The following is a 25,873-nucleotide window of genomic DNA, read 5'->3' as shown; positions in this document are numbered from 1 at the left end:
CAAACAAGTCAAAGGCGCCATCTTCTGGAAAGTACCCGGTACTAACTGAAGTTTCAACACCTCACCTGCATTTCCACAGAAGACGTGAATTTCAGATGTGTTTACAATACTGTTGCCTTGGGATACTTAGGGGGCATTAACATCCATTAAATGCCATCTCAGCCATGTGCCCATTTAAAAATAATGGCCCAACATTTTGAGAATAGCTTGCCTACGACTGGGATATTAAATCCAAATCTAAAAGCCGATTCACTCTGCAGGGTTTAACTTCCACTTGCCGAAGAAGTTATACTGAAAGCAATTTGACATTTGTAGAGAAAAAGGAAGCAACAGCATAATGTATGTGTCTAATTTCAGAGACCTATAATAGAAGCACTTTCAGCTCAAATTCAGTTGCTGGAATCACAATCACTTTTCACAGAGTCAACTTGTTGTTGCAGTATGATAAATGGGGCTTGCCCAAGACATTTTGCTGCCTGAGGCAAAGGGAAAGATTGTGTCCAATGCACAAAAACACACACGATTCCATTTAGAAAAGCTGCCCAGACTGGATGTTGAATTTTTGGCCTCATCTGCACCACGCAATTTAAAGCAGTATCATAACACTTTAATCAGTCCCCCAAATAATCCTTGGAAATTGTAGTTTGTTAAGGGTGCTGAGAGTTCTTAAGAGACCCCTATTCCCTTGCCAACAAAGGTCCGTATAGTTAAAGCTATGGTTTTCCCAGTAGTGATGTACGGAAGTGAGAGCTGGACTATAAAGAAGGCTGATCGCCGAAGAATTGATGCTTTTGAATTATGGTGCCGGAGGAGGAGGAGGAGGAGACTCTTGAGAGTCCCATGGACTGCAAGAAGATCAAACCTCTCCATTCTTCAGGAAATCAGATCTGAGTGCTCACTGGAAGGACAGATCCTGAAGATTCATGAGAAGAGAAGACTCCCTGGAAAAGACCCTCATGCTGGGAAAGATGGAGGGCACCAGGAGAAGGGGACGACAGAGGATGAGATGGTTGGACAGTGTTCTCGAAGCTACGAACGTGAGTTTGACCAAACTGTGGGAGGCAGTGGAAGACAGGAGTGCCTGGCATGCTCTGGTCCATGGGGTCACGAAGAGTCGGACACGACTAAACGACTAAACAACAACAACAACATTCCCCTCTCAGAACTAAAGATCCCGGAGTTTCCTGGGAAGGAGGATTGTTAAACGACTCTGAGAACTGCAGTTCTGTGAGGGGAATAAGGGCCTCCTTACAGCTCTCAGCACCCTCAAACTAAAATTTCCAGGATTTTGAAGGGAAAGCCATTACCGTTTACAGTGGTATGATACTGCTTTAAATGTATGGCACAGGTGGGGCCTTAGTTCAAGACTGGCAATGCGACGGAATTCCACCACTGCATCTGAAGACAACAGGGTCTCTTAAGGGGTGTGGAGAAGGACATGAAGAGCACACACAGTTCTGTCCACTCCACACCCCTCAGCATCTGCCACCTGAGGTAGCTGCCTCATTCTGTCTCACAGTAGGGCCGGCCTTGATGCTAAATGTAATAATATTTGCTTTACAATAGGCACTGCTAGTTTCTACAAATAGGTTTTCCACTCCACACCCTGGTCTATCCAACGTAGGCTCTATAACTTTAACTACAACGCAAGCAGGTGCAGTTTTCCCAGCCCAGAGAGGCAATGAAAGGAGCACTGTTCTTGCTGAATTTTTGCCTGCCCGACAGCTGTCAAAGACACAGAGCCTCTGTCTGAAAAAAACCCCTGCAATAGTCACAGAACTTGAAAAAGTGAAGACACATATTCTCACGAAGATTTTAAAAGCCCACAATGTTATTTTTGGAATGTATTTCTTCAATGTATTTTATAAGTGACCCAAATAATTGTAGTCCATACATTTTAAAAATGCTTACACTTTCTTGTGACACATGAATATCAGCGTTTCCTTGAAGAGTTCCCAGGCAGATAACTTTCCCTCCTTTAGCTTGAATGTCAATTTTCTGACTCTGAAACAGAATTGTACACATGTTAAAAGAGTTCAGTTCTTATTTGTTTGAAGATAGTTATGATGGGCCCTAACTAGGATTTCACCTGCATCTCTCGGTTGTTATTATGGAAAATGATACGTCAATTACCGTATTTTTCGCTCTATAACACGCACCTGACCATAACATGCACATCGTTTTTAGAGGAGGAAAACAAGGAAAAAACATTCTGAATGAAACAGTGGATGTATCATTTTTGTGCTTCATGCTGTGGCCACAGACATGTGATCTGATGGTGAATTTGGGGTAGCTCAATGCAAAGATCCTGAGGATCCATGTGGATCCATGCTTTTTAACCACATTTTTGCACCATTGCAGACCCAGGCAACAGTGGGTGTGTGATTTTTGGGGGGCAGGCTGCTATGTGATCTGATGGTGAATTTGGGGTGGCCCAATGCAAAGATCCTGAGGATCCATGTGGATCCATGCTTTTTAACCACGTTTTTGCACCATTGCAGCCCCAGGCAACAGTGGGTGTGTGATTTTTGGGGGGCAGGCTGCTATGTGATCTGATGGTGAATTTGGGGTGGCCCAATGCAAAGATCCTGAGGATCCATGTGGATCCATGCTTTGTAACTACATTTTAAGTGGGGAGTGAAGGAAAAACACAGAAGGGACAAGAGAGCAGTGTGCAGAGAAGCAGCAGCTGGCTAAGAAAGCAGGAGAGGGATTTAACGGGAGGTAGGAAAAAAAGGCAAAAGTTTCCACAAACCGAAGCCAGCTTTCTCTCTCCTCCTGCATGTTTTCTGGCTGCCTGCGAGGAGCACGGAGAGGAATTAAAAGGAAAGACCTCTGCTTTCCCCTCTGCTTGCCTGGAGGGGAGGAGATTTGCCTGCTCTTTGTTCCGTTTGAGCAAACACAGCAACGAAACAGAGGAGGGTGGGCAGTAAGACCCTGAGGCAGAATGCAGGAAAGCAACTACTTCCTCTTTTCAGGTTTCCCTTCTCCGACACAACGCACGATTGATTTTTGCTGATTTTTGTTCCTGCGCTCCCCTAATCGGCTCCAGGGACACCCCCCCCCCACATTCGCTCCATAACACGCACAGACATTTCCCCTTCCTTTTTAGGAGAAAAAATCTGCGTGTAATAGAGAGAAAAATACGGTAATTCTTGCAGGACTCACAATTATATCTGCATGGCTGAAAGAGTTCCAGCTCTGAATTTCTGCTTGTTATGCAGTTGCAGGAGAGGTCCCAGGAAAAGACTTGCAAAAAATATATACAAGAGGATAGAAAACACAACTCATGTACTCTTGTATCTATACTGGTACCTTTATTGACCGCAAGATGCTTGTTCCCTTTTCTGTCTCTATTCTGCAGCTGTTACATTCAATTTTCTCAGTCTTCACACAGCCATTCCCTGTTGTCTTGATATCCAAGTCTAAAATCAATTTTAAATAGTGGAGAGAAATAGAAACAAAGTCAATGCAAAGCAATCTAAAATTTTGATTTCCTTTAGCAAAACAATGTAGCAGAGTGGAAAAAGAAGCATTCCACTTTCAAAGCATGTCCTGAGTCCCCCAAACAAACAATTAGTGTCACATGTCAGCATCTGAAGTGTTAAGGAAAAAATACATATTACAGTGATGTGTAGGAAGAACAAGGAATATATTTAAAATATACCCAGGTTACTGAGCCAAATTATTAGCAGTTATGATTGTTATGGCATGTGTACGCTACTTTTCCTCCAAGGACAGCATATATGGAGCTTATCTAATTATTTTATTGACAATAAACCTGTGAGACTAATAAAGACTGTGACTGGCCCAAGGTTACATGTTGAGCTTTGCGAAAGGCAGGATTGGAATGCAAGTTTCCCCAATCCAAGTCCAACAGACTACCCACCAAGTGACTTCACCATAATAACTGTCAAAGAAAGGAAAATATGCTTTCTGGGTTTGGCCTGGTGATAGTAGCAGGCAAGAGACAAGCTGAGCTGACTAAACAGCTGGGATTTAGACAGTGTTCCTAATTTTGCCAAGGCAACTTCCTGAACTCTGGCCTTGCAGCAGAAGCTTTTGAGCTGCAGTAGTGAACATTATGACTCCTGTCAATAGCAACATTGGGTCTCTTATCGGTGTACAGTGGTACCTCGGGTTACATACGCTTCAGGTTACAGACTCCGCTAACCCAGAAATAGTACCTCGGGTTAAGAACTTTGCTTCAGGATGAGAACAGAAATCGCATGGTGGCAGCAGGAGGCCCCATTAGCTAAAGTGGTACCTCAGGTTAAGAACAGTTTCAGGTTAAGAATGGACCTCCGGAACGAATTATTTCTTAACCCGAGGTGCCACTGTATCTGCAAAAGCTGGAAAGTAGTAACTTGAATGGGCCACATTATCTACTATGATATGCCAAACTGAGATTCACAGCTGAAGAAACGGCCACCCTAACCGCTCACCACAGAGCATGGGGCACTTCAGTTAAATGTCACAGCAGTGCCTCTTTTTGCCCAGTTGCTGCACATACCAAATTTTATGGGGGTCCTCACATCCACAGAGGCTGCGCCGTCCATGTCTTCCGAGATTATCGTAATCTCCTTTCGCACCTCATCATACTTCACATGCAAACTATCCAAATCTGCACCCTGCGCGGGGCCAGCGGTCGCCCCACGCACCGTCACGAACACCCTGTCCGCTTGGGGGTACTTGTGTGGGTCCAGGGGGTGCACAGAGACGTGGCAAGGGAGCCGTGCCTTCAGGAGGCCGTAGGGGCCGACAACCAGAGTCCACTCCTTGAGAGGCTTGCTGCCCTTCCGCTTGCTCGCTTCGGACTTGCTGCAGCGACAAGGACTGGCAGCAAACCAGCGAGGCTGCTGGCAGCTGCCAGCCCACGACCTTCGCCCAGGGACGCCTCCGCCCTTCAACAGCCGATGCCAGCTCCCGGCCACTGTCCTGGCTGCCGCGCACCAGCCTCTTGGGGGCAGAGGCCGCATCCTGCACTGCCTTGAGGCTGCTTCAGGGGGTCCTTCTGGCACGCAACACCCCAGCCCTGCAAAGACAAAAACCAAAGTGCAAGGGGAGAAGTTGGGCTCCAGGCTCTGGGCTGGGCGTGGGGCACCCCCTCCCTCCCTCCCCAAGACCCTTCAGGGCAGAGGCATCTGCATTAGGGGTTCCCTCCTCTCCCCACTTACAAACCCATCCTGTAAGTTTCAAAACAACAAGCGCAGAACCGGTGAGCTGTCCTAGCAGCGATTGGCCAGTCCAGTGGCGCCGAGGTGGCTGCTGGGAATTGTGGTTCCCTGCTGACGTCGGCGCGATGAAGGAGCATGAAGGCCGAACTACAAGTCCCGGGAAGCTGAGCGGCGCCTCCCGGGGAAGCTTTGGCCCATGAGCGGCTGGGGGAGGCGGATGTCTCCCTGCCTCCCTCAGGACAGGATGGAGTCTTGCGGCTGCCCAATAGGAAGCGCGGAGGGCGGGACTTGGAAGAGGAGAGTCGGTCTCCATGGCAACGCGGGGCGCTGACGGGGCTCCAGCCTCTCCGGCGGCGGCGTCGAGGTTTCCCCGGAGGGAGCGGGGCCGCGCGGGGAAGGTAAAGGAGGAGGCGCGAGCTAGTTTGGAAAGGAGGGAAGGAAGCCTGCTCTGGGCGCGAGGGGAGGAGTCGTGGGATTGGAAGAGATGGAAGGGACCCCTGAGGGTCATCTAGACCGACCCCCTTCAGTGCAATGACGCGGGAGAAGGAAGAGGAGCAATGGCGTCTGGAACTTTATTCACACACCCCCGTCCGCCCCAGAATGTGTTTCAAGGGCACAAGCAGCCCAGAGAACCCAGTTCCACCTCATCCCCCTCCTTCCCAAAGCGCTTCCTCCCGGGGGGGGGGGTCTGGAGGAGGCGAGCAAACCTCGGAGAGGCTAAACCTGCCCGGGCGGGGGGGGCTGAACAGGGAACTAGCTGGGAGCCGCATATAGACCACCCTGAGTATACCTATGGCCACCCCCATCCAAGGGGGGGGGGCAGCTTGAATAAAATATTGGGGGTGGCCCAGGTAAGCCCTGCCCCACATAATCACAAGATGCAGCGCGCACACACATGCCCCATTTGAATGGCAATGCTCATCAACTTGGGGGGGGCACACACCCCTCAAATATTTAATGGGGGGGGCGAAGGAGCCTCAGCCCCTAGGAATTGGCTGAAAGGGTTTCTCAAAGACTGCACTTGCAGTTGGGTGGCCAGATGGGGAAAGGGACAAATGACACCCAATTCAATTTCCTCTCCTACACAACTTTTAAAGGTGCAAGAGCCCTGGCCTCTTTTTCATCTGGCCGCCCTAATGTGTTCTCTCTGTTTATGAGAGTAAGAAATATTTCTATCTTGGGTTGCAAATAAAGTGTTGTCAATCTATTCCCCTTGCTTTCCGATACTAGTAGTTGAGCTTTTGCATTGTCATTTGAAGGCTTTTGCATTGTCATTTGAAGTTCTATTATCTTGGAGTAAGTCTCACTGAATATAGTGTGGCTTACTTTATGTAGGACGTGGGTGGCGCTGTGGTGTAAACCACAGAGCCTAGGGCTTGCCGATCAGAAGGTCAGCAGTTCAAATCCCCGCAATGGGGTGAGCTTCCGTTGTTCGGTCCCAGCTCCTGCCAACCTAGCCGTTCAAAAGCACGCAAAAAAGTGCAAGTAAATAAATAGGTACTGCTCTGGCGGGAAGGTAAACGGTGTTTCCGTTCGCTGTTTTGTTTCGCCAGAATTGGCTTAGTCATGCTGGCCACATGAGCCGGAAGCTGTCTGTGGACAAACACCAGCTCCCTCGGCCAGTAAAGCGAGATGAGCGTTCAACCCCAGAGTCGTCCACGACTGGACCTAACGGTCAGGGATCCCTTTACCTTTACTTTGTGTACTGCATGTCTCCTCATTTGTTTGAACTGTTGTTTCACTGATGTAGTTGTGTCCAGTTTCTATTTTCTTAGTGAGCACACTTTAGTTGCTACCAGGGAATGCAAGCATGCTTTAACACAAAATGGAGTGTAATTTCTTCCTAATTTCTCTTTGTGTTACTCCATCACATCAGCCAGGCAGGTGTAAGTGTGTACTCCAATCTTACAGGCATACAGTCTTCCTTTATGTTCCAGAATTTTGGGCCAGTAACAGGGAATTAACTTAACCTGTATTGGTTATTATAGGTAAATGAAACCTCCATGTTCATAAGTAATAAAAAGTTTAAAAAGGTAAAGGGCCCCTGGACGGTTAAGTCCAGTCAAAGGCAACTATGGGGTTGCGGTGCTCATCTCACTTTCAGGCCGAGGGAGCCGGCATTTGTCCACAGACAGCTTTCCGGGTCATGTGGCCAGCAGGACTAGACCACTTCTGGCACTTCTGACGGAAACCAGAGCGCATGAAAACATCGTTTACATGCTGATGGAGATGGGAAGATGCTGGGACAAACAACAGGAGGGGCTATCAGCTCCAAACCCCCTCGTACTTCCCAGAAAACCCTCCTAGCTGCTGCTGGAAAAAGAAGACTAAATTAGACTGTCAACACTTTTGTTCAACACCAGTTCCTTTTAAGTTTTTGTGACTTTCAGATTCATTGTACTGAATAGTTCTTGCACAATTATTTGAAGCAAATTAGAAACCTTACCAGCGAAGTTAGGTTTAGGCTGCTCCAACCTTCCCTTTCTTTTCATATGTAAATAACTTGGAGGCATGTTTTTAATTCAAGGTTAAGTTCCTTTAAAAAAGAAAGAACATCTTTATTTAATGTAGTGTGTTTGGGATCTAGCATTCTTTTGCTTTCAGTATGAGAGTGATGTTTCATTAAATATTTAGAGGAACCTGAGTGTTTTTTTTACTTTCTTTGGCAACCATTTCAGAAAAGATGAAGAATTATAGCAGACTTTTATGAACAAAGTCAGGCTGAATTTAAGGATCTACAATTTGAGAAGAAAGAAGACAACAGTACAATTTCCATTAATAGTATGGAAAAGTGTCGTGATTCATTTGCATTTTTCTGTAGTTGAGTTTCTAAACATAAAGCTTAAAAATGTAACATGAGCTCCATAAAGTTCAACACTCCCCATCACCATTTTCAGTTTCCAGCTATTTTGGTAACATTTTGTGTATGTGTGTAGGAGGGGGCATAATTTGACTCCTTTTAATAAGCAACACTGTCAAATCACTGCGTGCTCTTTGTGGTCCTGAGGGTAGGATGGATTTATATTTATTTTTAAAACCTAGTTCAGATTACTAAACTCAGAACTTTTCATCCATGTGGCACCCTCTAGGGCTCACATTCAGAAGGACATTTTAAAACCCCTTTTCACTCACAGATTACGACTGCTGAACCAGGAGGAACGATATATTAATGAAGTAAAAAAAAAATATTCATCATTACTATTCAAATATAGAGATGCAACATCTTCCAGATGTTTTTCCAGAAAAAATGAAATATATGCAATAGTTAGATATCTAACCTAAATGTTATTTGTTACTTCAATAGCTCAATCCTGTGTGTGTCTACTCAAAAGCAAGGTCCATTCAGTTCAATGAAATGTGCTCCCAAGTAACCATGCATACAACTGCAACTTTAGTTGGGAGTAAGTCTTAGTGAATTCAGCAGGACTTACTTCTGAGTAGACTAATATAGGCCTGTAGACTTTGTAGTCGGGCAACATTTCTGCTACAGAATTCCTGCCCCATCGCAGAATAGTTCTGAGAGTTGCCAGAGTGGTGGGATGATTATAAAAGTACCGGTAGTTTGTAGTGCGTGTGGGTATGCTCTTATGTAGCAATGAGCATATAAAATTCTGTTTGGTATACTTATGATATGAAAAGTACTTAACTTTTTGTTCAGATATGAATTACAAATACTGTATACCTAGAATGTGATGAGGAAGCTGCTTTACTGTAAGATGGACATACTTTTACACAGGGATAAATACAATAAATACAGTAAGGTAAAGGTAAAGGTACCCCTGCCCGTACGGGCCAGTCTTGCCAGACTCTAGGGTTGTGCGCTCATCTCACTCTATAGGCCGGGAGCCAGCGCTGTCCACAGACACTTCCAGGTCACGTGGCCAGCGTGACAAGCTGCATCTGGCAAGCCAGCGCAGCACACGGAAACGCCGTTTACCTTCCCGCTAGTAAGCGGTCCCTATTTATCTACTTGCACCCGGGGGTGCTTTCGAACTGCTAGGTTGGCAGACGCTTGGGACCGAGCAACGGGAGCGCACCCCGCCGCGGGGATTCGAACCGCCGACCTTTCGATCGGCAAGTCCTAGGCACTGAGGCTTTTACCCACAGCGCCACCCGCGTCCCTAATAAATACAGTAACCAAGTATAAAATAGGACTGCAACCTAGCACACGCTGCAACTTACTATATTGGCTACAATATAATGCGTTTTTCAAACTTAATTTCAGGGCGGTGAGAGGTAACCCAGGTAAGGCCTTCATTGGTTACTCTTTCTTCACCAGTAGCATACCACCTCACAATATTTGATAACATAACTAGATTTCTATGAAATGGTTACAGAATATTGCTAGGCATCAATTGCAGGCTGAAATGCGTAACCTGGGATGCCTGTTGAGTTCATAAACAGGCTCCCCGCCCCAATGAAATGACAAGCAGAATGCTAACCCTCCCCAGCTGAAACTATCATTCTGCTCTCAAACCCACTAAAGTGTGTAAAGGGACTTCCTTTTACATAACGGCAGAAGAGGGTTGGCATGTAAGATAAAACAAACTTTTTTTAAAAAATGGAAAGTAGTCAGTTTTATTTTGGCATTTCTACAATTAGATCAAAGAGAAAGGAAAAAAAGAATGTCCTAAGGCCTATGAAATGTATTCTTCTTCTTCTTCTTAATTTTTATTAATGAAAATATCGTGAAGATGTGTTATAGGTGGTACATGACCCCAGTTAAATTAGCAAAAAATTATAAATTACCTTCAAATCTATGCTGGAGATGTAAAAAGGTTGAAGGCTCGTTATACCACATTTGGTGGAATTGTGTCAAGATTATGTCCTTCTGGAACAATATTTACGATGAATTGAAAAAAATCTTTAAAATAACCTTCCCAAAAAAGATCTGAGGCGTTTCTTCTTGGACTAGTCTCAGAAGACATTTCCAAGGATAAGTTTAGAGTTTTTTTGTATGCTACAGCGGCCGCTAGAATACTGGTGGCCAAAAATTGGAAGAGTGAGGAGACTCCTTCAATCTCAGAGTGGCAAATTAAATTTTGTGAATATATTGAACTAGCCAAGATGACAGCATCATTCAGATTGCAATCAAAACAAAAATTAAGAAAGGAATGGAAATGTGTTGAAGAATATACTGTACAAAATCATTCTATTAGAAATCTCTAGATAAGTATGGACTGAACCCATTAAGTTAATAAGTTATGCTTTCCTCTCTTTTTTTCTTTTTTTAATAGATGAATGAATAAAAATGAACACAATGTTAGAGGTTTCTATTAAGTAATAAGTTGGATATCAATCATGTGGGTGAAGGAAGTCACACAGGCATTTGGTTATAAGGGGAGGTGGTTGCAGGGTTAGATGTGGGGAATTTGCAGAAATAATATAGTCATATTATGTACAATGATGAAGGTGTATGGCAATTAACATGTAATGTGAATTAATTGAAAATGAAATGTATTCTTCTTATTGCCGTTGAATGTTTAAAATACATTATTCTGTTGAAGAAAAGGGTCTTCAAATTTATTCCAGTTAAGTGATAAATAAAATTTGCTTTTGAATAAATTAATTATACTTTTTTTGTGCAGGTTATGGGAGGACATTTTCTTATCCAGGCATTCCGCAATCCCATGCTGCCCATGCCATGCATTGAACCCACACCTTGGACATGAAGGGTGGTATCCAACAAAGTTGGGTTGGCGCAACAATTCTCTTTGTACAATTGAACTTCCCCTCTATCTTCTTGCCCTGTGTGCCGCCTAAATCTGTTTTGGGTTTCCCTCCTCAATGCAGTGGAGCAGATTTGGATAAAGTATGGGGTGCACATGGGGAGAGTAGGAGGCAAAGTTCTGTTGCACAAACAGAAATCCTTCCACTAATGGAACTACTTTGTTGGCTACTGCCCCAAATGTTCAATAGACAACCCTAAGTTTGCACTTGCTTTTTGCATGGGGTGTGTTTTGATACAAATCTTTTCATGAACCTATGAAGCTTACTGACATGTCCATAGAGGTACAATTGAAATAAATATTTAGTAACTATAACTTTATTTAGTAACTCATATTATGTGTATTCAAATCTTTTTTTGATTACTATATGCCCATGTTTATGTAATATATTAAATTTATGCTATATGCCCATGTTTATTTAATATATTAAATTTATGCTGATTGCAACTGATTACATAATGTTTTGATTTCTGTAGGCGGCATCATCAGGGTTAGATTTTATTTTGTTTTTTTGAATTCCTGAGCAAATGCAGCTGCTGAAATTTCTCTGTAAAGCAGAATGTCCTTGAAGAAAATCCAAATAGCACTAGAGGCCAGCTTACACTTGTAGCCTTCAAAGATTTTGCTGACCCATAGACCGTGGTGTTCTTTGAAAAAGAAAACACACACAGATGTAGCAAGATTGCATCCTAATGCTAAATTGCTGTAGTATGCTTTGTAAATCAACTAATGTATTCTGCTTTGATTTATCTGCATTCCAATTTAAGTATACTTGGAAAAGTATAATGATAAATTCTTTGATTTAATTTCAGATCAGTTTGGAACTCCACAGTCCTAGTGACTGCAATTGCTTAGGCAAGGAAAATGAGCTCTGAAGGTAATGACTATGCCACCTAGTTATTGGCTAACACAAATTATTTAGTGTGTGATGCATTGTAGATTTCACATAACATAGTCCTGATCCCTGAAAACTGGAAGGTACTGGGAGTTTAAGATCTGCCTTGATTTCTTGAATTGGGTCAATGCTAGACTTGCATATGGCAATATTTATAAGGATGTATCTAACTGCATTGATATTCCTTGATGTTGTGGATAGGGAAGCGGGTTAGTGACTTCACTATGGCGGTCTATGAATACTTCTGAGGACTGTCTTTGAAGACAGACACTTTGTAGAGTTATTCCTTGTTTTCCTAATTATTGCTTTTATTAGTATTACTAGTGCACAGTCAAAGCATTTCAGTTGTTAATTCACTAACAAAACTTTCCCAGCTATGCACAGATATTGACTGTATTCAGCTATCCCTCACCCTTTCCCCTCCCCTTTCTTCTGGAGTTCCCCATTATTGATATGTGTAACCTCATCCCATGATTCATCTCCAGCTCTCATCTTCTAATCATAGCTGTCAAGCGCCCCTTATTTGGCGGGACAGTCCCTTATCCCAGCGCCATGTCCCGCTGCTGTCCCTTATTGATGATGTCTCTTAAATAAGCTACTGAAGGTAATAGGGCCCTTGATATGTCCAGCTTGCTTTGTCAACAACAAATTGTTGCTGTTTTTTTTTGTGTTGAATATATGCTATATGGTAATTTATGGACCTAATAGGTATCTAAAGACATTACTTTTTATAAAAGTAATTGTTGATCCCTTATTTTGGCTGCTGATCCCTTATTTTTGAGGCTGCTGGTCTCTTATTTTCAAATCTGTAAGTTGACAGCTATGCTTCTAATTTATTTTGCATAACGATCAAAATTTGATATGTGGATTTTGGTACTTTTTGCAGATGTTTGGAAAAGGGATGATTCTGAAGAAGAAGAAGAAGATTATGTTTCCAGTGAGTCAGAAGAACAATCTGAACCAGAATTGGAACCAGAGGATCCCGAAGATCCTATTTATGCCACAGCTCCAACAGTTAATATTCGGGATGAAGGTTCCATTGACGTACACACATGTCCTGCCTTTCAGTGCCTTGATGAGGTAGTGTACTCTTAGTTTCCTTTATGTCAGCATGATAGATAGATACTATTTTCAGTTGAATTGCCTCTGTAGGAAATTAAAAACAAAGCAACTTTTAAGTACCTATTGTGAAAATAGCATTGACCTATCACAACAGCAACTGAAAACAAGATACAGGAAACCATCTTGTCAAAAAGCATGCAAACTGAAATAAAACAAATGAAAAACTCTGCACTGTTATCCAAGCACACCACTTTGCCTTATTGGGGTAATGGTCTTGACTTTGGTGGAATGTTCATTATCTCGTTTCCACAAATATGTTAAACAGAATTCCTAAGAGTCCCTTTCAAGGCTTTGCATAAGAAACAGCAAGGCATAGAATATGTGTCAAATGTAAACTGTTACTTTGCAGAGCTGACACGATTGCTCTTTATAGTGATCTGTTCCAGGGGTAATCAGCTTGGTGCCTTTGAAATACAGTGATACCTCGGGTTACATACGCTTCAGGTTACATACGCTTCAGGTTACACACTCCGCTAACCCAGAAATAGTGCTTCAGGTTAAGAACGTTGCTTCAGGATAAGAGCAGAAATTGTGCTCCAGCGGCGTGGCAGCAGCAGGAGGCCCCATTAGCTAAAGCGGTGCTTCAGGTTAAGAACAGTTTCAGGTTAAGAACGGACCTCCAGAACGAATTAAGTACTTAACCCGAGGTACCACTGTATTTCTGGACTACAGTTCCCATAATTCCTGGCCATTGTCCATGCTGGCTGGGGCTGATGGGAGTTGTAGCTCAACAACTTCTGGAGGGTGCCATGTTGGCTGCCCCTGGGCCACTCAAAGGAGACGCTGTTGACATAACTTTGGAAAAGAGATGTGTGGTGGGGTGAAATGAAGTTTTTGAGCAGCAGAAAGACCATACTAACAAGTCTTATTCCCTCACTATTGTTTTGGCTGCTGCTTTCCTTAAGATATGGGATAAATCTCTTTAAGGATTGGGCAATAATATACACAAAACATGCCAATATCAAGAATCATTGTCAAACTGTTTTGGCAGCTATCCAGCGTTATGAAGTACGCATTAAAAGTTTGCTTGGTGACTTTAATTTGTAAAATTCTCTTTTTTGTCATAAAAAGAGTTTTCCGAAAGGGGAATGAGAACAGCCTTAGGAGAGCGTGGCAAGTTCAAATTGCATTGGGCAATAAAAAAACATATACCCCTGTTTTCTTCAGCACCTTTTCAGATATTTCCCCCTGTTTTTCCTGTGGATTTGTTTCTCCTGTGGATTTGGTCTTTAGTTTTGACTGACAGGAAACAGTGAAGTAAAATTTGTCTGTTCTTAAATTCTTTTTGTTTATAAAATTCATGAAGCATTTTCTGTTCAAACACACCAAGGCCTAGCCAAAGAAGAAAATAGTTTCCTAACACTCTTGAGAAAGAGTTGAAACAAAACTTTCTCTGGATTGCACTAAGAATGGCACAAAACTAAAACACGAGAGACTATAATATAAAACCCTGTTGGCTTCCATTGCACAGAAGCCAACTTAAATCAAAACTAGCAAGGTGCAGACACAAATGTAAAGCACTGTGTGTTGCAAACTAAACCGTAGTGTTGGAACAAGCGCCCAAAGACCTGGGCTTATGATTGGCTCTGTTCCTAAGACACAGTGGGAAATTTCAGCCATGCCAACATTCTCAGATATTCATATATCAAGTCAGGTACATATGCCACTGGCTTTGTAATAAGATCATTCTATAACACAGGCACAGTGCTTTAAATTAACTGTTAAGTTTTGGGTTTTTTTAAAAAAGAGAAATAAATAAATGATGTGCTGTGCTGTTGTATTGTGCAATACTCTTAGTGCATGTGCACAGATAGCTAAAAAAACAACCACAGGGGGGAAATAAATTTTATATTGGAAACCTATGGCATGACTTGCCACATAAACTTCCATGAGAGTAAGTCCCTAACAAAATGCATCCTACATTCTTGGACTTTGTTAACATGAAGCTTTTTTAGATTGACCATAACAACCATATGAAATGTTAACAAAACATTATTTCCTTTGGGCAGTGCTGGCAATCAGTATGTAAAGTGCTGATAGCAAAGACTGCTGTAAACTAGCCCCAAACAGCTACCACTGTATAACTGACCTTCTCTGATATGGATTTTTACCAAGGCAGCATGCTCAGCATCAATACCTGAAAACCCTGGGCAGCTGCCAAGGCCCCAGTATCATGGGAAGGTTTACCACCATTGTTGCCTCTTAAAAACAAGAATTTAACAGGCTTATTGACTGCCCGCAGCTGCCATCTCTGTTCAGCAACATCCTGGAAATTGACATGTTCAGCACTGTTGGGGCCAAAGAACACAGCCTTTGCCAAGAGGCCTTGTCACCTCTGGAGTAGACCCTGGAGGGTGATTGGCATTATCATTTACCCTTTTTGCAGATGTTGCTGATTAAATAAAAGCACAGCATTAACTAATTCCCAGTGCATCCAGGGGAAAAGAAAGGGAGAGAGACTGTGAGACCCTTGCATGTTATATAGAACCCCTGGCATGACAAAAGCTAGTACTCACAGTCCAGTAGAAGCTCAGGCCTGCTTGCATCCCCTTTACTTTGGTGTGCCAGAAGTCCAAAGTAGCCCTGGAGAGCGTTACTTAGCTAGGCATTCCTGAAGTGATATGTGTTGTCTCATATGCCAAGAATTCCTGAAGATATGTGCAATTTTGTTCTTTCCATACATTACATACACACTGGGCAAACTGTATAGATCCAAACCATTCTCTGGATCTAGTCCACTGCATAACTGTTGCAAAGCCTGATAACTGGTGTTTCTTGCTGTTTCCTTAGTTTTGCTAGATATTGATCACAGGTGATCAGAACTGCCTCCATTTGGCTTTTTACATGTATGCACCTTTATATCCTGTTCCAGTTAATGGAAGCAAGTTGCCAGTTTTCCTGTTTCCCCACCGTGTGTTCATTCAACACAATTTTCATGATAGGTGAATAGAACTATTGTCTCAATTATGTACATATTTGGTTCATGCCACATTCCAGTTAATTGTCCAATGTGGTACACAAAATGTACAATGAAAAACAATGGGATTCAATTTTCATTTAAGCTGGAACCAATGATCCATTTCTGTTTCTCAAAGTGTTTACATCTTCAGCTAGAATCCTGTTGAATTGAGCATTGTGTTGTACTAGTAGATAATTCCATATTGGTAAGAATTTATGGTAGTAACATTTTTATTTGGGATTTGTTTGTTTGATAGTCACCATTCAGCTCCTTCAGACTTCTCACAAGAAAATAATAGACGTACGGATCATCTCTTACACAAAGTGTCCTATTTTTCTAAAACAATATAGCATTATAGGGAAAGGCTGGGAACTTTAGAAACGTAGAAGTAATGAATAAGGATTGCTTAGTCCTGGTCCATTTCAGCGTGTCGTTATTTCCATAATGACCTCAATTTGGCTAAACATTTCCATGTCAGTTTAGCAACGTGTAACAGACTGTTTCATTGATTTCATTCCTTGGTTGGAATAAAATACTCTTCTTAACAGAGATCTGCTTAAATACCGTGGTTTTTATTAATCAGCGTCTTATCTTTGTAGCTACCCTCCTGAAGTCTCCACTTACGATTGTTTCCAGTGAAGTCAGTGTGACTTCTTATAACTTCTCCAGACAATGGGTGGAATACAACATAATTATACATGAATATTCCGCTACCCCTCTGCAGCAGATTTGGGGAGGGTGGCTGGGATAGGAAAGGGATTGTGCAAGTGGAAATCCTTTTGCTGCTGGCATGGATTAGTTGAATACTGCTCAGTATTTTACTGATAGGATTATAAAAGAACCAGTCTAGGTCTAGTGCCTCAGTATCTCATCCCTATGCAATTGTTGAGAAATAGCATTGTTGCAAGTGGGGTAAAGACATGTTGTTGTTTGTATCTCTGTCTCCCTCCCGCTGAGCTATTAGATGCTTCAACATTTCCACTGTCGGACTAAGGACATGAGCAAATTCTGGAAGGGGAGCGCAATGTTGCACCATTTTGACCTTTAAAAACAAACAAACAGAAACTTTGCACTAGATGAGTTCTGCAACGCTGCTCTAGGGTATTTGGGTGCTAGACAACCACTGCGGATATTTTAAAAGTTAAGATTCAAATTAGAAAAATAAATAAATCCAAAATTACATAGACATTGAAGGGGCAGGGGTGGTTATTGCTTATCAGTGGTGATATTACATTGTCCAGTAGGTACACTTGACATTCCTGCAACCATATTTCTTGCACCACTCTGAATAGCAGTGCAGGTACTAACTGGGGGAGAAAATATATTTCCCATGCAACAAAATAATGTGGTTTGAATGCTGCTGGGAATCTGACATCCCTGCTACAGGAATACTGCCTTGAGAGGATATTGCGATTCCACACCACAAATTGTTTGTTGTGCTCTAGATATAAACTGATTACAGACAGTGAAACTCAGGGTTTCAGCAGTATTCTGTGAGTTCTTTATAGATATATTGTTTAGATGTAGTGTAAAGTTTCACCATGGTATTGAGCAATTAAGCTATCCCACACCATGCTACTGCTTATCTAAAAGTGAAAAGTCCTTGGGAGATGCTGTGGCAATTGTTGGGAAATGTGCAAAACCAAACGTTTTCTTCACAGAGTGTTATGTAGTTGAGCCCATGAATCAGTGTGCTAAACCTAACACAATCACTAAGCACTTGTTGCAGTACAAGAGACAATGGAAATCAATGATACGTTGATTTGTCAGTGACACTAAAGGTCATCATAAAGGTCATCAGGGCATGCAGTGGCAAGATCTGTTGTCCATCAGATTCCGACAGATGGCTAAAAATGCTTTTCAGTAATTCATAAATATTACTTAATTACTGTTTCTTAAGTGCTTGGTGGAGGAAAACTCTAGGGTCAGTTGGGAAAGGAGAGGCTGCTATTCCACTTAGGATACTCCATAACTTAGTGGGTAGGAACGATAGGAAACTTGTCTCCCATTAGGATGGCTTGATAGCTGCTGTAGGATCAAAGCTTCAACACTTGTGAGTGTTGCATGGAGCATGTTTTGTATTGGGAAGAGGACAAACATTTAGGAAGACAGAGGAGTAGGTCTGCAAGAGAGGGGAAATTGGAGTAGTGTATGACAACCATGCAATTATCCTGGTGCGATGGGGTTGTTGTTTTTTTGCAGGGAACTGCAAGGAGGGGCTAGGAGGTTGATTGTAGCAATAACTAAGGGTTGGATGGGGTGAAGGGAGACAAAGAGAAACAAAGAAGGAATAGACCTAAACTATAATCTTTGCAGAAGCCAAAGTTACCCAGACCTCACCACAATTTAGTCCCCAGAGCTATCTCAAAAGACCTGTTCTTTGATTCTATTTATGTCTGCTGAGTTGTTATTACTTCCCACCCCACCCCCCTCAATTCCTGTGGGCACACCTGCTGCTAAGTAGCATTAGAAAAGAATAACGTATGAAGCAATAATAAATTTATTGAGCACTCTCAGTGGTGGCCTGAGTTCTGAAAGCATCACAGAGGAATGGGATTGCCAGCTTTTTGCTCTTGAAGGGCCCTTGAGCTTTAGGGAGCTGCATGGAGTGGAGTCATACATGCATCTTTCACCTCATTACATCTTCATTGCAGTATTGCTGCATTTGTTTTACCGCAGTTGGTTCTACTGCATATGCCCCCTCTCTGATTCTGCAAGATTGGCTGGGATTCCTCTGTCATAAAGGTTCTGTCCGTGGTTGACTCCACCTGTGCAAGGGTAACTTGGAAGTGATTGCAACTGGAAGACAGTATTGGACTATTACCTTGTTTTTCAGAAGCCCAACCCATCTCTGTGTTTTGCTTTTTGTTTTTATGCCACAGACATGCTGGAATGTTGACAAAGCCAATTTTGCAATATGTCACTTTCCTAACTGCTGTAAAGCTGTCAACATTGTACTCATTAAGGCAAAATATGTAGTTGTGTTCCTGTTCTTTCACAGTTTGTTTTTCATGTGACTAAGTACATATTCTGTGATATATGCAGATTTTAGGACAGGCATTAGCAAACTCGGCCCTCCAGATGTTTTGGGACTACAACTTCTAGGATCCCTAGCTAACAGGACCAGTGGTCAGGGATGATGGGAGTTGTAGTCTCAAAACATCTGGAGGGCCGAGTTTGCCTATGACTGTTTTAGGAGGAATTTGTAGCCAGGTTTAATATAATTATGTTGAGAGTCTCAAGGTGTGACATGAAGCTGCAGTGTATTGAGATAGTGAAAGCACATACACTCTCTGTACTTCAGTAGGCCAAAAGGCAATTGGAAGGTGGAATTGCTTATTGAAATAAATGAATGCGGGATACAAAATAAGTGAATAATGATCACTAATCAATAGAGCTGAGCATTATTTCTTGAGATCTGTGAAGATAGACTATTATTCCATCAGAGGGGCAATTGCTTCTTCCTTCAGACAGGCTTGTAACCTTTTTGGCACGAGAACAGCACTGGAATATGTTAGTCTGTTAATCTGAAGTAGATTTAGTAAACTATTCAAAAGAAGTTGTTGTGGATGGCCTGAGTGTTCTTCTCTGAGTCCATTTCTCCTATGTAGGATACAATATCTCTCTCTTCATAGGTCATTCAATTTTCCTTGGATTATGTTAATAGATAATGGGTAAGCAATCCCAAATTTCTCCATGTGTAATAGGCTTTGTAAGTCTTTTTTCTCCCAAAAGTCAGATAGCACAATTCAGAGTGACCTAAGATATGGTGCAAAATGTAAGTATGGGGAGAAATTTGATTCAGTTCACATTAAAAGGCAAATTTACCTAATCTGCACTTTCCAAAACAATTCGCAAGCCAAAACACAGCCACCATGCAACTTTTCTACTTCTCTGAATTTTGCAGTGCAGTTCTCCAGCCAAGTAATGTGTACAAAAATGTATATACTACATTAAATTCTGCATATAAATGCATTGATTAATGAAAAGAGCATACACAAATGCATTGCCTTAGGGGAATTGAGTTGCAGGTTGCTATGGGGGGTGGACGACCTTGTGTGTGTGTGTCCGCTCCCCAAATTCCCTTCCTCTCTAGAAATCTTGCTTAGGAGGAACCAGAGGTACCGAGTTGAGGTTGTGGACTCTCCTTCATTGGAGGTTTGTAAACAGAGGTTGGATGGCCACCCGTCATGTATGATCTACTATAGATTCCGGCGTATTGGGCGACTGGGAGTATAAGATGACCCCCAACTTTTGCTGTTCCATTTTAGAGTTTTAGAGTTACAGAGTTTGAGTGCTGCCTCTGCCGTCACAGCAGCAGCAGCCCGAGTCGAGGTGTTGGGCGGGCGGGCGAGTGCCGCGCTTGGAAGGACTTTCCATGTCCCCTACTGTGGGGAGGGAGGAGGAGCGATGGCAGAAGGGGTGCCTCTGCTCACCGGCTCCCTCTTCTCCTTCCCAACACGTATACCTGGCATATAAGACGATCCCCAACTTTGGGGGTGATTTTCCAGGGATAAAAAGTCATCTTGTACACCGGAACATATGGTAGTTGAGATATGTGCATTGCAGGGGGTTGGAATAGATGACCGCTGGGGTCCCTTCCAACTCTACAATTCTATGATTCAAAGTTTTGTTGGACTTTTGATGCCCTTTAAAAACAAATGTGTTGAGGTGTGTGTGTGGGTGTGTGTGTCAATGGGTAAGTGCATGTGGGATGGGTGCCAAACAGAGTCTTTGACCCGGATGAAAGAAAGCCTCATTTTGCCCCTGCTCCATCCCATTTATCATTTTTGGTTGCCCTTTTCTGAGCATTTTCCAAAACTAAAATATCCGTTTTTAGGTGAGGCGACCAGAACTGTACTAAATATTCCAGATTCAGTTGCCTTTCTCACAGCTACTGCTGTGCCAATTATAAACATGTGCTCACTGGCCTCTTTTTTAAGGTATTTCCCCCCCCCCCACACACATATATCAAGTGCACATAATTTGTGAAACCTCTAACATTAGCTATAAAAATGTTCACCCAGCAACAGTTTTGAAAACACTTTCAGGCATTTACTTATCCAAACATTGTGGCGCATTCCAAATCTTACTAAATCTAAACCTTGCAAAGCTTTTGGAGCAACATTAAAGCCCTATAAGTACATTGGCATAAAAAATAAGACAGATGTTGCCTTCACCTCCAGCCAGAAGGCTCTTAACAGCAATTAGGCAAACCATTTCTATCCTGTCAGACTGTTCAAACTCCTATTATCACTGGGGAAATCATTGACAGTGGTGATAATGTGACTTTCATTGTGAATGCCAGTGTTTATTACAGAACCTGCTAGTAGACATGTGGAATCAGCAATACAATGAAGGTATGTCTGCCAACATTGACATGGTCAGTCCAGGAAAGATATAGAATACCTAGGTGTACGTATTCAAAAAGTTCTGGAACTGTTAAAGTACATGCTGATAGCTTCTGATGAGGCCAACAGCAGGGCAGAAAATTCATTTTGGTGCATGGTAAGATCAGCGGTGGAGCAAGCTGATTGGGCGCCTTGGGCGGCGCGTGTGCCCTGCGCCCAGGGGTGGGGCCAGCTGCCCGCGGGGGTGAGGTCAGCCGTGGCAGGACGCTCTCTGAGGGGTCTGCTTGCTGTCTCCCACTCAGCCGCCCTGCAGCTGAGGGTGAGGTGGCGGGCAGACCATTTGGGCAGCGCAGAGCCTGCGGGCACCCAAACTACCGCGTCCCTAACAGGAGAGACACGTGGCTCAGGCGCACTGCAGGCCCTGTGGTGAGTGCCACCCGACATTTTGCCACCCCCCTCAGTGGTGACACATGAGGTGGTCCACCTCCACCGCACCCCCCTTCCTCCACACCTGGTAAGATACAGTGGTACCTCGGGTTACATATGCTTCAGGTTACAGACGCTTCAGGTTACAGACTCCGCTAACCCAGAAATAGTACCTCGGGTTAAGAACTTTGCTTCAGGATGAGAACAGAAATCGTGCTCCAGCGGTGCGGCGGCAGCAGCAGGCCCCATTAGCTAAAGTGGTGCTTCAGGTTAAGAACAGTTTCAGGTTAAGAATGGACCTCCGGAACGAATGATGCTTCTCCTCAAGTGTATATGTCTTGAGTAGATTATTTATTCAGCTATAATCCAGGCATGAATATAAATGTAGCATTTTCAACTATGGAGAAAATATGCCTTATAGAGCATAGTCCACATGCGTATTACCTGACACCATTTGAAGACCTTGCTGCTCACATGCTTGCCATCTTAGCTGACACCTTATTCATGTCAATGTGAGTACATGTTCTGTTGTTCCAAATGTGACACAGAGGGCTTGTCCAGACTTCCTTTTGTGCCATGCTTCTAGGCACAGGTCCGCACTTTAAAGTGCTGTGTCCTAGCATTCCCGCCCCCCTCTGCTTTTACCGCTGAATCAGAGCAAACAGCAATCCACAGAAAACCCCTTCTTGCCTTTTGTTCTGATTCAGTGTTAAAGTGCCAATTTTCTCAGGGAAAGCACTGTGGCAAAAAGAAGAGGGCTGTGTGTGCTTGGACATAGCGCTTTAAAGTATGGAGTTGTATCTTGAAAGTGCAGGGCAAAGGGTAGGTGTGGATGAGTGTGGATGTAACGAAGTTGTATTAACTTTCTAAATGACAAATCCTCAGTGTTAAACTATGTTCAGCATTTAACTATGGCAGTAAGAAGCATATAAATGTTTTCGCCTTTTGTATGCATTTCAGAATACGATTGGACTAATTGCAGGTGTTAAAATAACGATCCTTATTTTCCTACCTTTCTTAAATCAGGGGTCAAATAGAGGAAATAAGAAATGAGGGTCTCAAGGTCAGAGGGAAGTGCTTAATTAATCTGCTGGGATTTTTTTAAAAAAATGGCAGGCATTTAAAACTGCTGGATTAAATCAAAACATCTTTAATGCCAGTGGAATACTTTCCTTATTCTGGATAGCATACTGTACTGAATGTGCTTATGTGGAGTTCTCTGTTGTCAAGATTCTAAAATTTCCTTTTACTAATAACACTCTAGAGATATAGGCCTGCTGTTCTTGCCCCCGACCCTCTGACCTTTGGTGTCTGCTTAGATCCCCTGCTTTGCACCCAGTGCTGGGCTTTTAAAATCTATTTCATCCATAGACTTCCAGGTAGGTCTCTAGTGCAGTAGGAACAACCAACAGCTTCAATAATGTGCAAATCACCATGCTGTATTCCCTTTTGATAAACTTCTTCCACTCTTTTAGGGTTACAGGAACTCACTTTGATGAAACCTGTTCTGTTTGTTCTTATCTATGGCCTATAATTTCTCATTTTGAAATGACGAGCTGTTTTTCAATATTTGGTTTTTCTAAATTTTAAATTTACTATTTACTGCTTGCCTTTATAGAGTTAGACATGGGTTTCATGACTATAATACTTATTAAATGCCTTCATTTTAAAAAGGATTTAAAGCCATTAATCCAAAACATATTGTTTTAGGTGTGGCTTTATTGCAAATAGGGTTATCACATTTTAACTTGCTTTGCAGTGTAGCAGATGCATGAAGCTGTTCTATTCCACAGAAGAAGCAGCCCACTTCTAATAGAAGGAAATGCTTTGCATCTTAAGGATAATTCTTAAGAAATTGTAAAAGGCCCCAGCTTCTTTGATTATAGTGTCCCTGTTGAACAAAACTCTCTCTGCCAGAATACATATGTTAATACAGTATTGCCTATCCAAAACTAATAAGGCTTTGAATATATGTCCACATTAAACTGCCCTTTTCTAGAAGTAGAAAAGAGTGGATAATTAATGCACATGAAATGTGACAGACCCTTTCCCCTATCAGCGGCCTCCTTGCTCAACTGTACCCAGAGAGGATTCTCTCCATGTGCTCAGGAATCTTACAAAGGCATGGCTTTGGATAGTATGGAGAAAGCTCTCTTTAGATTTTCTAAAGGCTGCTGTTGAGTCCCACCTCCTCCCATTTTCATTACAGTCCTTTTGAAGCATTTAAACTGGAGATAGAGCCAGGGCTATCTACAGTGGTGCCTCGCAAGACGAAATTAATTCGTTCCGCGAGTTTTGTCGTCTTGCGATTTTTTTCGTCTTGCGAAGCACGGTGTCGGGAAAGTTTTGGAAAAGCTTCAAAAATCACCAAAGTCTTTAAAAACCTCAAAAAAGGCTACCACACCGCATTCTATGAGTTGCTCCTCGAAGTCAAGTCGCAACTGTATTAACGGTGTTAAGAAAAAGGAAACAAACTTGCAAGACGTTTCCGTCTTGCGAAGCAAGCCCATAGGGAAAATCGTCTTGCGAAGCAGCTCAAAAAACAAAAAACCCTTTCGTCTAGCGAGTTTTTTGTCTTGCGAGGCATTCGTCTTGCGAGGTACCACTGTATTCCTGACTGACAGCTGATGGTCTACTCTGCTGTATCCAAGCCAGAGTGGCCTCACTTCCTTGGTACCAGAGAGTCTTTTAAATGGAGATGCTAGGGACTGGACTTGGCACTTTCTTCTTGCAGAACGCAGACTTTTCTCCCCTGAGCAATCGACCTCCCCCCAAACTTCTCTGTTGTGAACAGCTGTCAGGCAGGAGCCCTGCAGGTCAATCACTGGGCCACCAGGGTTCCTGATTTTGCTTTGTAGCAGTTTCCTTGAGTGTGTTCAACTTATGCCAAGAGATCGGGGTGTGCTTGGAAGAGCACTTTGAACTGGCAAGTGTGTATTTTGTCCTGAGTGTACCCATTGGGAATTTGCAGGAAGATCTGATGTAACCATTCTTAATTTACAAAAGTTCTGCAAACCAACAGCTTTTGGTTCAATCTTTGTGGAAAGGATATATGATGTTTTCATTTGCATAAAAGCATTTAGTTAATAAGAACAGTATTGGTAATTGTTTCAAAACCTGGTGTTCACCTTCTATAGCAAAGATAGATAGATAGATAGATAGATAGATAGATAGATAGATAGATAGATATCTTCTATAGCAAAATTTCATTATTTATTGGAAGGATTTCAAATAAATAAACAGCTGGTAGCTTCACAGCCAGGATTAATTTTGGACTTAAGTGTGTGGTCTTGGACAAAATGCGTATCTGTGGTCCAATCTAGGGAACACTGAGAGTTTTAATTCTGTGATGGGCAAGAAATTGTGTGGACTCTCACAAAGTTATAGCACCTAGATAGTTTGAATGAAGCTGTGGTAGCTAAACAAGTTTAAAATCGTTGGGCACATCTACACAAAGATCTGAACGGAAAACAACACAATTTAATGCAGTACAGTGGTACCTCTGGATACGAACGGGATCCGTTCTGGAGCCCCGTTCGCATCCTGAAGTGAACGCAACCTGTGTATGTGTGGGTCGCGATTCGCCGCTTCTGCGCATGCACATGACATCATTTTGATCGTCTGCGCATGCGCAAGTGGCGAAACCTGGAAGTAACAAGTTCCATTACTTTCGTGTCGCCGCAGAGCGCAACCTGAAAACGCTCAGCCTGAAGCAACTTCAACCTGAGGTATGACTGCATACAGAAAACTAGCTTATCAACTATGTTTGTATTCTTCTGATTCATCTAACTATACTTTTAGTTGTGAATTACTCTGCTTTCTGTTGAACAGCCCTACTTGGCTAGGATAGGTCTGTGAATGGTAATAATGCCTAGATCGAGAGGTATGTATGTGGTTGTACGCAGGAAGCTTTAACTGTTGTGTGCCAAGTTAAAAGCGTTGCTTCTATAGCTCAATGCACCTTTGCACCTGTTGCACTCGCCCCTGACATGTCATCCTTGGAAGGTCCCCCATGAGGGGTTTGTGACCCTCAGACTAAAAAGAAAAGGTCTCCCATCCCTAATACATAACAATGAAATGAAAGTAATAAATGAGCAAATAAATTATAGATAGAAAGCATTGCAAATAAGGTGCTGCCAGACATTCAGGCAAATTACAACGGTTTTATTGTTGCCTAAAAGATAGTGATATAAGCTTTGGAACTGTGCTTGGGA

General features: G+C 42.7%; 2 protein-coding genes across 2 annotated transcripts in view; one reads left to right on the top strand and one right to left on the bottom strand.

Annotated features, from left to right (window-relative positions):
* FAM185A (family with sequence similarity 185 member A) overlaps nt 1–5,490 on the bottom strand; it is a 38,704-nt gene extending 33,214 nt beyond the window's left edge. The window contains exons 1-4 of the mRNA XM_028745699.2: nt 5,178–5,490; nt 4,514–5,035; nt 3,316–3,425; nt 1,912–2,004 (exon numbers count right to left, since the gene is read on the bottom strand). Coding sequence (XP_028601532.2) covers nt 1,912–2,004; nt 3,316–3,425; nt 4,514–5,035; nt 5,178–5,490 — 1,038 coding nt within the window. The remainder of the gene's footprint in view (nt 1–1,911; nt 2,005–3,315; nt 3,426–4,513; nt 5,036–5,177) is intronic.
* The window catches only part of CCDC146 (coiled-coil domain containing 146), a 63,136-nt gene continuing 42,729 nt past the window's right edge, over nt 5,467–25,873 (top strand). The window contains exons 1-3 of the mRNA XM_028745694.2: nt 5,467–5,575; nt 11,719–11,783; nt 12,688–12,881. Coding sequence (XP_028601527.2) covers nt 11,771–11,783; nt 12,688–12,881 — 207 coding nt within the window. The 5' untranslated portion in view covers nt 5,467–5,575; nt 11,719–11,770. The remainder of the gene's footprint in view (nt 5,576–11,718; nt 11,784–12,687; nt 12,882–25,873) is intronic.

This window comes from Podarcis muralis, chromosome 10, assembly GCF_964188315.1.
Source record: "Podarcis muralis chromosome 10, rPodMur119.hap1.1, whole genome shotgun sequence".
Lineage (NCBI taxonomy): Eukaryota > Metazoa > Chordata > Lepidosauria > Squamata > Lacertidae > Podarcis > Podarcis muralis.
Note: the sequence above shows the minus strand (reverse complement) of the source record. Positions and strands in the feature narration are given on the sequence as shown.